This window comes from Stegodyphus dumicola, chromosome 10 (assembly GCF_044657685.1).
Source record: "Stegodyphus dumicola isolate Sdum_Otavi_A_Nest chromosome 10, ASM4465768v1".
NCBI lineage: Eukaryota > Metazoa > Arthropoda > Arachnida > Araneae > Eresidae > Stegodyphus > Stegodyphus dumicola.
This window is the reverse complement of record NC_140777.1, coordinates 176694757-176707988: the sequence shown is the minus strand read 5'-3', so window position 1 is coordinate 176707988 and position 13232 is coordinate 176694757. Positions and strand designations below refer to the sequence as shown.

General features: G+C 32.5%; 1 protein-coding gene across 1 annotated transcript in view; it reads right to left on the bottom strand.

Annotated features, from left to right (window-relative positions):
- LOC118181646 (BTB/POZ domain-containing protein 6-like) overlaps window positions 1-11188 on the bottom strand; it is a 44842-nt gene extending 33654 nt beyond the window's left edge. The window contains exon 1 of the mRNA XM_035350819.2: window positions 11033-11188. Within this exon, the coding sequence (XP_035206710.1) occupies window positions 11033-11071 (39 nt within the window). The 5' untranslated portion in view covers window positions 11072-11188. The remainder of the gene's footprint in view (window positions 1-11032) is intronic.
- Between the last annotated feature and the right edge of the window lie 2044 nt (window positions 11189-13232).

Genomic DNA, 13232 nt, shown 5'->3' with positions numbered 1-13232 from the left:
ACTATACTGCTTAGTGTAAAAATGCACATCGTTTGAAAGTAGCTATTAGTAATCTGTCTTAAATTTCATACATTATTCAGTTAGTAGTAAGATAATTATCACTTGTTTTCCATTTAGCAAAATTAAAATTTTTTTGCATAAAACTATGTCTGTTCATGAGGTTTTAAACCATTTAAAATAATAAAATTCAATTAGCTTTTTGCTAGGTATCATTGCATTAAACTGTGCGTTCTAAAACCAAATTGTGAACATTATATGCATCAGGTAAATATATGTAATGTTATCCTAAGTGCAATTTTTTGAGACTTTAAATCTTACTCTTTCTGTTGATAAAAAGTCTGAAGTAAATGATGAAAAATACGTAATATTTCATTTCATTTTAAGAAATTAATATTATAAAAAATATATAATTAATTCCCATAAGTAGATGGTAAAGAGTTATCATCCACTTCTAGAAGTTTTTCAGAAACTCATTTGTAACTGAAAAACCTAAACCTAACCTAGGCATAATGAACAAACACAAAAGTGACTAAAACTCATATATTATCATTTCTTTTTAGCGTAATTAGAATGTTATACAGAAAATTTAATTTTCTAAATAGGTGTCCACATATTTTTGAATGTGCAAAGAGAAATGTGTGAAAATATTTTAAAAAAAAGTTTATCTGTAATAATCTGCAATGTATATTTAATCTCTTAAATGTTCTCATGTAAAGATAAAGAAATGAATACATTAGCATACAAATCTTGGGATTCAGTTTCCCCCATGCTATCTACTTCTGTTCATGATGACTCTACGATATTTTATCTCAAAACACCTTATTGGTTGAAATTTTGAGCCACTCCTCATTGTTCTTTTTGCCCTTGGATCAACTTGAAAATGATATTTTTGAACTTTGAATTTACAACATTACGTCTCTCTATTAATTTTTGAATTTACAACATTACGTCTCTCTCTATTAATTATAATAACTTTGAATTTACAACATACGCGACTGAGCACCAATAACTATAGGTCACAAAGACGTTAGACAACTTTAGTGTAAGTCATCAACGTTCAACTGTTTGATGGATACCGCAGCCTTCAGTTTGTTTTATTTTTTAAATTATTTTTAATTTATTTCAGTGCCTGACATTGGTTACCCTGGTTTGTCCTGAAGTCAGTCTGTAAGTTGCCGGTAACTGATGGCCTGTAACCCCGAGCTCAACAAAGTGGTGAAGTGACCGTCCGCTTGTAGTTCACCGTATAATGACTGTTAACCTGTAGGTCATTGGTGATCAATAGTCTTCACAGCTACGAACATGTATTTATTTTAGTTAACATATCTATTTAAATTTACTGCATCAGTCCATATTGGAGTTTATTCTCCTTTCACCAGCAACCTTGGCAATCATCGCTACCCTTTAATTTAATTTAAATTTTTTAATATACCCATATTTGCATAGTCCTGACCACCATTATTGACATCCACCAGTGTGGTCTAATACAGTATATCTAATTTTATTGCATTTTTTTACACTGCTGATAGACAGGTTCATTCCATGTAATCGCCAACTTGTAGGGCAACAGGGACTAATAGCCTTGAAATTGTTCAGTTCCGTTTGCTGTTGTTGTAACTAATCTCACTTGTCTGAAATCAGAGCAATCCCACGAAATTCATCGTGGCAAGGAGCCAAGATTGTGCCTGTCGTTGGCAACAGCCTTGGACACTCCACAGGTGACAGCGCGACTTTGCTAAGTTCTACCCTCAAGTTTGAAGGACAGCATCCCGGAAGAGGCGAGTCCAAGGTTCTCTCACCCTTCTTCTTCTCCTATCAACAACTTCTCGACTTTCGGCTCGCCGCATATTTAATGTGCCCTCTTGCCACACAGACACTATATATTGACAAACATCCATGTCTTCTCCAAGATTCGAATCTGGCTCCTTTGGTGCTGCAGTCAGCGTCGCTAACCACTATTCCGGTTGAGCGGATAATTTTCATTTTAAAAATTTATCTAAATTTAGTGCAAGCTAGCACACCGTTGGCCCGTGAGTTGATTAAAAGTGACCATCATCCTCTAGGTCATCAGTAACTAACAACCTTCAAGGACACCACTGTAATTCGATATAATTTTGATTTAAAATATTAGTGCACTGTGTTGGATTATTTGCTGTCTGTAAGTGACTGTCAATCTGAAGATAACAGCACAACAAAGTCTTCGATGGGCATCTTTAATTTAATTTTGTTTTAAGATTCTCCTTAAATTACATAATTTTAAATACATGTAAATCATAATGATCCAACCGACTACTTCTGTAAACATCGGCGGCTTTGTTTTAACTAATGAATTTAATTTTAACACTATGCATTCTGCATTTGATAAAAAAACTCTTTCTTTTTTTTTTTTTGTTTTGTTTTTCAATTTAATGCATTTTATTTCAATGAAGATTATACAGTTAAAAAATAGAATATTTTTATTTATGTACAAAAGTACAAAAAATGGTTAACAAAAATTAAATAACGCAACTGGTTTTTATTATTCCTGAACATATAATCCACTTCGACTAAAACGAAACAATGAATTTAAATTTCTTATTATACATAGGTTCGCAACTAAGCATAGCTAAATGTATTTATCTGCATAGTGAGAGACAACATCTTCTTGTTGTTCGGAAAGGAAACTGACATAATGCACCATGTTTGTTTGGTCTATTTTTAGAAAAAGAGAGTTTTCATGGTCGTGCGATGATTTGGGAAGCAAATGAAAAATGAAAAACTTGTGCATATGATTGGTTTTTCTTTGATGTCATACGTGGCATATCTGTTGAACATTCAAGGTTAGCCAATATGTAGTACATTCGTTTAAATTAATTTAATAGATACTGAGAAATTAAGTATTATATTTTATCTTTTCGTAAGAGAGATTTTCAAGGAAAATATTAATAAAAAAATCTGAAAGGTTTAAGATTTTAAATTACGTCCAAAGGGGCGTTTTTCAAATTTGTGTGTGTTGCCTATCATTTTTTTTTTTTTTTTTTTTTTTTTTTTTTGTCGTTAACGGATAAAATTCAGTTCAACAGCAATATCGCAAAATAATTTTAAAATGAGCCTTTAGAATTTCCGACACACAGTCTTTCGCACTGGAGATAATTTTTTTTTCCATACAGTGTAGCCATTGTTCGCTTTGAAATCTTTGAGTTTGTTAATCAAAAACTCGTTAAAGTTTTACAAAATATGAAATCAATAATAAAACAAATTTTAAATTAAATTTAGAGCTCCCACATGCCCATATTCTATGGAAGGTTACCTTATTCAAATTTTGACGGTTCTAGGTACCGTTATTTTATCACAATGCGAGACAAATACATACATTTACGCATATTCTTCGTTATTTAATTTAGATATAATATAGGGGATAATATTGGGTGGCAACAATCTGAAAAGTGACACAATGCTTATCGTGAATAGACTCAAAATGCCAAAACGAAATTAATAGTCTTTCTGGGCAAATTGCCCCTTTGGATTAAAAATTATGATGTAAATAAATTAACAAAAAGATTAATTTTGCTTCGTCTAGAAAGAAGAACAGGAGATTTGAATAACCGGAGTGCCGGATATAAAACCTGGGTACAATGAGTTCTCGATATCTGAAATACCTGGAAAAAAGCAGACCTGTTTCACTCTCTAAATTCTGAATAACTGGAATTTCAGAGGCCTGAGATCCAGATAATTAGAACTCCGGATTTATGAGATTTAAATAAATGGAGATATACTGTACAATAATCACTAGATTTCTCACTATTAGATGAAGAATATAATGATTGTTAAATAACGGTTAACCTGTGTTAATTTCTTATCAGTTCTTCAGATCTTTGGAGAACATTTTCCTGCGCTTGGAACTGCATTCATGTGTTTATAAATTGATGTTTTATTGAATCAGGTCACGAATATAAAGAGAAATACCATCATTCCAGTTGACCGAAAGTACGATCTTATGCTCCAGTTGTTCTGAAGTTACATCAGAGAAAGTGGAATTTGCGTTACTTAAACGGATTAAGGTACCGTGGAAGAAAGTGGTGCAATTTTTTAAAGAGCCACAAACTGTAAAGTATTTCTTACAACATACCCATTTGTAATGAAATATATTATTTTATACTCTTTGTGCACTGATTTATATGCTTACAGATTGTTTTTGGTAAATTTGATAGAGCTTCCCAACATTTTGTACTGTATGTGATACGTGTGTACACATTGCTGTGGATTGTTTTTCTTAACTATGTTTTCTATAAAAGTACATACTTAGTAGAATTTAGTAAAGTTTTAGTAAAATTGCTTTAAAAAAAGCTACAGAAATTTCATAACAGAAAAACTGTAAAAGATTCGAATTTGAAAGGGGAGTCTCTTTCGTGCATAGCAAATCCTTCTTGTGCCACATAAAGTAAAATCATATAACTTTATTTTCCTATTTATATTAGCGTCTTCAGTGATCTTGGAATAAGCTCTAAGATCTTCTTTCCTCAAGCTTTCTTGGTGTAACTAGAAGCATATCCGACGAGTAATTGGATGTGAGGAGCTCAAAACCTGGAGAGGGCACTGCGAATTTTTTCAGTTTTCTGAAATCGAAAAATTCTAAATTAGTCTATAAGTGGCGCCCGAACTAAAAGGGTGTTGGATGATGATTCTCCTCACTCAGGATTTGGCGACTGGGTCCCGTAAAAACTCCAGTCGCACTTTAAAAGAGGGAGTATGTAAGGTATTTCTCCCGCCTTCTTGACATGCCTACGTGGTATGGTGGTCTGCACGCTCGGCGCGTATTCCAAAGGTCCGTGGTTCGATTTCTTGCGAAGGCACTGCATATTTTTCCTCTTGCCTGCTTCCAAAATACCTAATGTCTCTACAAATAAAAAGAAACGCTTTATAGTTCTGGAACTTTCACAAAAGCACCCGTACCGCTTCTTTCGGAGTCACAGAGCACAATTAGCAATTACATTTCAAACTACTAAGAGCGTTAACACAACGCATGCAAAGCGGATCTAAAAGGTGAAGCTCTCACGGATATCTCAATACTCCGAATTCAACTCTGAACTAACAACTGAAAGCACATTATCTCTCCGGTCTTATATAGGTTCCATCCAGCCGCCGAGAAATCTATAGTACCTTCCATTTCTCGAAAACATTGGAAGACATGTACGGCGAAAGTAACATCTAAGGCTCGGATATGGTTACAGTTATATATACTCGTATATAGATCAGTTACAGTTATTCAATTACAGTATCAATTAGTTATACAGGCACCTGACCGAAATGTCACCAAATTTATCAACTTTTGGTGATTTCTCGCCAAATTTGACGTCGAAAGTTAGTCATTAAAACCGTCGCGAGCTTAGCCATATCTCGCCAATTTAGCGAGGTAACCATTTATTCAATATTAAGTAGATCTGGCGCCTGCAATCTTCTTTTTTCGACACAGCTTATTCTCTTTCAAGCACTTCATGTTACATGATAAAATAAAAAAATGCTACAATTTCACATGTTATAAGGTATTTCTCCCGCCTTCTTAGCATGCCTTCGTAGTGTAGCCGAAAGCATTTTGAAATGTGGTGATGAAATTTTTACGTCACCCATAATTCATATTTTAATTGACACAGCAATTATATAATTTTGAAATTCTACTTACAAAATTACTAAAATATTAAACATAGCAATGAATCAAACATGTGAAATGAAAACATGAGTATTCATACGGTCGTGGTATACGACTGCAGGATTGCCAGCTGCCGCCACCTTTTATTTAAGCTTAAATAAATTATTACTTTTTACTATAATTTTATTTTAATAAATTTGTTACAGTAGCATGCGCACATTTTTTATTTTTTGATACATTAAAAATTTTTAATGTGCCAAAAATTAGCTCAAGGTAATTATGAAATAGCACAAAATTCACAAATCACAAAGACATAAATTTTATTAGCACAGGATTATCAAAAGTAGCAAATTTGCGAAAAATTGCTAGATCTGGCAACGCTGGTACCTAATCCTAGTGACAGGTGATATATTCAGACGACTTCTAGTAGTTTGTCGATAAGCACTATCTAAAGAAAGAAACTTTTCTTGTTGAAATCTATTACAATTCTTTTCTATAAATGAGTTGATTAAGTAAGCTTTCTATGTTTGAGTTGAATCTGAATTAAACAAGTTGTTTTTATCTTGTTTTCTAAGACAGGAGCTATCTTCTATTTTCTTATCGAAATGTCTTCTTTTTTAAGATTAGATTTAGTTGTTGTTTCATAGTTTTTCTTCGAATCCTTGATAGGTTTGAAAATTTATTCTTCTAATTTAGCCATTTATAAGAATTCCTTTTGAGTAGACATACGAAATAGTCTTGACTTGAGAAAATTCGCTTTTACCCAGCATAGCTTTTTTAACTAACAACTAGCAGTTTTCTGATAGCTGTTAACTAATTTCTTTGATATACAGATCTTATTTCCGTAGTTTCAAATTCGTCATGTGTATGTGGACAATAATAAATATGTTTAATGCAGATAAAAAAACAGCCTAAATAATGGTGTAGGTAAAAAAAACAGCCTAAATAATGGGCTTAAAAATTACTTAAAATTCTATTAAAAAAGAATTAACAGCAAACTAAATTTACTTCTAAACCAAATGTTCCTCTTACCTTACCTCTTCTTTTTTATTAAAAAATCTGATGTGTACACTACATGACTTCCTTGTACGGGAGAGTAAATTATAAGCATTTTTTCTTGCATTTCATTTAAACTTATTGGATTGAATTAAATCTACTTCGCCGACAGCGCATAAACCACAATAGAATAAAAGCATTCTTTAAAATTCACTCTATTTGCTTACCATAGTGAAACTCTGGCGCTAGGTTCACTTAACAGTATTATATTTCTTTCCTATTATAACTCAGAATGCACAAAATTTATATCATTTAAAGAATTATCTAATTGTTGCCACATGTTCTATTCAAATACTATAATAAAGCTAGAACGATGTATAAAAGAAATTAAGCAAACAAAACAAAAAAGAAACCGTTTTTCACAGACGGTTGAGTATTTCTCATTCAATTAATTCAGTTCTCACTTCGCGACAAGGCAAAAATACATAAAAACTCAAAGTATCCGTATTAAAAATTACAAAGTAAATCTTAAACACTTATTTCCTGGAAAAACTCTAGGAGAATTAAGCATGATTTAATTCGCAATAATAAATGAAGGCGTTATCTTTGTTGTTGCGAAGCTAAGTTTCTCTAGATTGGCAACAAATTCACTATTCTGCTGTTTAAATGTAAACAAGCAATGGCCGCCATCAAAAACATTTTTAGGCTTAGCGGCACTTAAACAACTTTAAAATTCTTGATAATTCTAAAAATATTGCGTACAGATTTACTAAAGGCATAAAAGACTTAACCGGAAGATAAGAACAACATAATTCAATCATTTTTAAAGCAAAAATGTACAATTTACAAACATATAAGAGTAAAGAATCTGAGATCACTTAAGCCGGGTAACAGAGTGAATATATATAAATATATTTATCTACATTTGGTGCGGCAGATTGCAACTAAAATACGAGGTTCACGTCTACATGTTATTACAATCCTATATACAAAATTTCAACGTTCTGAGGCTACTCATTTTTGAGTTATGCGAGATACGTACGTACGTACGTACATACGATCATACAGACGCCACAAAAAATTCATTTTAAAGCAGTTTATAGTTTTTTTGTAGGAAGAGAGTCTTTTATCCTGTCCTTACGTACAGATATCACGCAAAAACATCGTTAAATTGCATTCGATAGCGGTCAAAATGGATATTTTCGTTGAAATATGCTGCCTGAAACTTTTCGCAATTACAATACTTCCTTTTTACTTCGTACAAGGAAGTAAAAAGGGTAATACTTAAAATTAGGAATTATGATAGCAATGATTTTATATTCATAAGTACTTGTTTTACATTTATGTACATATTCCATGGAAAAAACAATTTCGTACAAGACTCCAAAATGAAGCTTTTTGTTTGCACATCTTAGCTATTCGTGAATTTATCACTTAAAAAGAATTTATCCATTTGTCATTTTTTCATTGACATGCTAGTTTTTATGGTTTTATTAATGAATGAATGAAGACTTCATTCAACGAATGAAAAATTACAGCGAAACTAAGTTCATAATAAATTTCAAATTTAATACAGTTTTTGTAGCATTTCATATTGTTTTGCATTAATAAAAATGAGATGAAAGTGGGAGTTGTAAATTCATAGCAACATGAAATAAAGAGAATGATTAGGCTATTTTGAAGCTGGAGACGTGACTCGAATCCTGGACTTCTCGAATACACCCCGAGTATTCTTCCAATTACATCACGAAGGCTTAGAATGTCCTCCACGAAGGCATCCCTCCTTTCAGGCAGATCGCCCTTGTGTGCTTAGCTCAGAATGGCTATTAGTTTCGTTTTGGCATTTTGCGTTGGTTCACTATAAAAGTCTGAATCACTTTTCGAATTATTGCCACCAAATATTAGAGCCCTGCATTATACTTACAGAAATTAAATGAAGGATCTGTATAAATGTATGTATGTTTCTCCCATTGTGAGGAAACAGCAGTTCTTACAAAGACATCAAATTTTGAATAATGTAGTCCTCCACTCGAATGTAGACATCGGGAAGGCCAAATTTGGAATTAGTTTTATTAGTTTGTAAAACTTTAACGAATATTTGATTAACAATCTCAACGATTTCAAAGCGTTCCATTAGGCAACGCGTGCATCTTAAAGCACAGATATTTTTTAGCAAGGTTTCTTTACGTTTCTACAAATTAAAGTCTAATTGAGTAATTAAATAATTAATTCCATTGAGTAATTAAGTAGCGTAGGAACGCAAAGACGTTACAGCGTCTTGCGGTATTATGCGTCGAATGTCTGTATGTCATGGATGTCTGTCAAATGTCTGTATTACATTTCAAATCCCGTTTTGAAACCCCGTGAAAAAAACGCTTCTTTGGGCGTAATATAAAATCTGAACGCTTTCAGATTTTTTTTAAATATTATAGTGCTTCTATTCATTTTCAGTAAACATCTCTCCTCATAAAGTCCTCTTTCTCGACAAGGTTTTTTTTTCTACTTGAAAGATTGTAGGGTTTATATTTATTTTAACTAACATTTATTTTAAGTTTTATCTATCTTTCCTGTCAAGCCTTTACTTTCCCCTAGAATTGCCAATGCCAGAGTATGTAAATTGTAGTAGAACACGCAGTATATTCAAATTTTAGCAGAGGTAAGTTGAGTTTAAATAGAAGGGAAACGAGATTGTATGTGTGCTTCTTGAATCGCGAACGTGAAGGTTGCTAGGTAGAAATTTAAGAATCGCGCGTTTCGGCCTGTGTGCCCATCTCGGCAGTTCGCTGAATATTTCAACTGCTTAATCAGTAAGCTCGCTGAATTTCAGCTGTATTTTAGAACTCGGGTAAGTTAGTTACGATTTTAGAGCCTCGTAGGTAGTGATCTAGTTGTTTATTCATCCTGTCATTAATTTTTAGTTTCACATTTCTGTTTTTGTTATACCGCCGGGTCGGCGTAGTTTGTGAGAGTCAAGTGAATGCAGCTGTTATTTCTAAAGTGGAATAAAAGGGCTTTAAAACCCTTCTTACGTGTTTGTTTAAATTACAGTTTTTAGCAGTCACTACCACAATTGCTGACAAGTTGAGGCCACGCAACACTACAAGATAATAACACAAAGTAAAATTTTAGTTCTTAACTTCCCTGAAGTTTCCTTAATTAAAAGACTAACTATTTTTTTAATTTTAAAATACTGCATGTTTACAGTTTTGATTTTGATGTTATCATTCTTTGCTTAATAGCATCCTTCTGTTTTCTTGCCATAGCTTAAATCATATCACATTAGTGATGTTTTTTTAAAGCTCTTGATTGTGCAGTAACAAAAACATAATAGTACTATAAAATCAAAATCTCTTCATAGCAAAGATAGCAAAGATAAATTAAGTCCCCCTGTTGAGACTAAAAGGGAATATTGAAAAACTAAATCAGAAACCGAAAAAGCATTCCTTCTGTTACCTATGAAGAAGCACATAATTAAAAATTTTTAAAAGCAGCATAGCAGAATACGCCTAGTTTTATAATCAAAAATTCGTTAAAATTTTACAAAATATGCAATAGATAATAAAACAAATAAAAAATTAAAAATTCGGGCTTTCAGGTACCAATGTTCGGATGGAGGACTACGTTATTCAAAATTTGATAGCTGTAGGTACCGCTATTTTTTTACAGTGCGAGAAACATGCATACATTAATGCAGATTCTTCACTATTTAATTCCTTTAAATAAATTACAAAATGATTAATATTTGGTGATAACACTTTCAAGTGAAAAGTGATAAAACCTCATTTAAGAGTTTCGAAGCAAAATGTCGTTTCGAAATTGATATCCCATTCGGTACTAACGTCTCTTCTGGGTAAAAAATAATCTGTAATTAAAAACTTATATTAAATTGATACAGATTTCCATTTCAACTAGATCATAGTTCTTTAGTTGTAATCTGAGACAGTTCCCTTTGATTCTGAGAAATTTCTGATTTAAATTTATCTCTTTAATTTCTGATTTAAATTTATCTCTTTTCTATTTAAATTTATATCTTTATTATTTACAATAATTTAACTTTAATATGAACGTTAAGTCAAACTGCAACCTTCGTCGCATCTAAGCTTGTTGATTTAACAAGTTCTCTTGATAAGAAACAGTCAATCTATGTTAATATGCATATTGATGAATTTAAAAATATATATTCTTAGAACAAACGAAATGTTTGAATCACTTCCATTACTTAAAGTATATTTAAGTATGAAAAGTTAATAATTTGCTCACTAATGTTTAATATCGTTATCCAACTTCCCTTTATCAGAAGAAATTATAATTTCCAATTTTACTTTTGTATGAGCCTTACGTATTATACTTGTACTTAAAGTTATGTACACACCTAAACATAATCTACTTACGATTATAATTCTGACTTACCTTTATTATAACCTGATGTTTTCTAAATAAATTTTGCATGACAACTGGCAAGGCTTAACAGAATTTTCGATATCAGTCTTTGTTACTTATCAGCAGTGTATTATTATCGAACGCTTTCAAGCCTTCTGTATATCTAGCATATGGTGAATCGTTTGATATTATCTAGATAATACAGAAAATATTTGGATGATTGAGAAAGTTATCTGTAAATGTAATAATCTTTAAAACAGAAATAAAGAGTCATATGCGGTGGGTAAGACCTGATATAAAATCTTATCGCACATCTGGTAAGCATTATCACAAGAAGTTGTTTTTGTTCTATTGCTTCCATCTCCAGAAAGAGATCGTCTGGCACAACAAGCCTGACTTATCCTGCTAAACTGATAATTAGAATAGCACCAGAATTTTTACTTTCCTATCAAATTATGGTTATGAAACTACATTAACACATTTTAATTATTGAGTTGGCCAAGAAAGTAATTTCGGTTTGCACAAAAAATATCTCATGTTCGTTTTGTTATTCTTTGGTCAAACTTATTAGTCCAAAGGGACTTTGTCCCTGAAGGACTATTGTTTTCGTTTTGCGATTTTGTGTCGATTTGCTACAAACGGCGAATCACTTTCCAAACTGTTGCCACAAAGTACGAGGGTAAGTTGAAAAATAAGTTTTCCCTGTCGACTGTGGTCAGAGTTGTGTATGAAAAGTCAAAAAATAGAATGAGACATTAAAGATCTGACAAACCTTTATTTTTACACATAGGTACCAAGTACATTGAGACATTTGTCATATCGCTTGCTAAGCTTCAAAAAGCCCTCCAGGAAAAAATCAGGGCTTTGCATATGGAAGAAGCGTTGAACGGCTTCTTTCACTTCGTTATTGCTTTATCAGTATTGCGGTTATCCGCTATGAATGCGCACGTGGAGTATCAGGAACAGAAATTCATAACCGCCTCGTGGAAGTCTATGGGTCAGGTGTGATGTCGAAGCAAATGGTGCGGAGATGGTGTCGCACATTCAGTGATGGACGTCAGCAAGTGGAGGGCATACCGAGAGCTGGACCGACGCGCACGGCCTCTACAGATGCAAATGTCAAGAAGTGGATGACATGATTAGAGCGAACCGGCGTATCGCCATCGATGAAGTAGCGGAAGAACTTGGAATCTCACATGAGGCGAGCTCAAAACATCATCCACGACATTCTTCGATACGTATTATCGCCCTGTGTTATATTTAAAGAAATTAAATAATGAAAAATATGCATAAATGTATGTATATTTCTTACACTGTGATAAAACAACGGTCCATAGAGTCATCGAATTTTGCATGACATAATCCTTCTACGAATATGGACATGTGGAAGACCAAATTTGGAATTTGTTTTATTATCGATTTCCTATTTTGTAAAACTTTAGCGAATTTTTGATTAACAAACTCGAGGATTTCAAAGTGAGCCGTGGCAAAGTTGTACAGAAAATGCATTTTTATCTTCAACGCGTGAGTTTCTGTATCGGAAATTCTAAAGATATGCTCATTTTAAAGCTATTTTGCGATATTGCTGTTGAACTGAATTTTATGGTATAAGTATGAAGAACGTGATATTTAATAAACCAATGTAACACACATAAAATGTTAAAAAAACGCCCCTTTGGACGTAATTTAAAATCTGAAACATTTCAGGTTTTCTTATTTTTATTTTGGATTTGGAAGCTGACACTTTCAAGTTGCTATAGAAACAAATTCCGAGTATTAATAATTTACAAGTGCAAGTTTACGATCAATTTTAACATGGGGTGCAAAAATATACCTTCTTAAAAATTTTTTTTTTATTTTATTTTTTTTATTTTTATAAAGGAATGAGTGGCTGAGGCTGACAAAAGAGATATGTGAAGTTTATGGTGTTGATTGCTGAACAAAACGCATGTGTCAAAATTAGTTTAAAAATTTTCATTCTAGAGATTTTTCACTTAAAGATGACCAACGTTCTGGCCGATCTTCTGAAGTTGAGGATGAAACCTTAAAGCCATAATTAAATCGAATCGTTATGTAGCTGTACGAGGTATTGCAAAAAGGTTAAATATATCACATACAACAACTGAAAAGCATATAAGATGGCTTGGACTCATTAAAAAGTTCGATATTTCCATTCCTCATGAACTGAAAGAAATTCACTTAACATAAAGAATCATTATTTGCGTTAGGC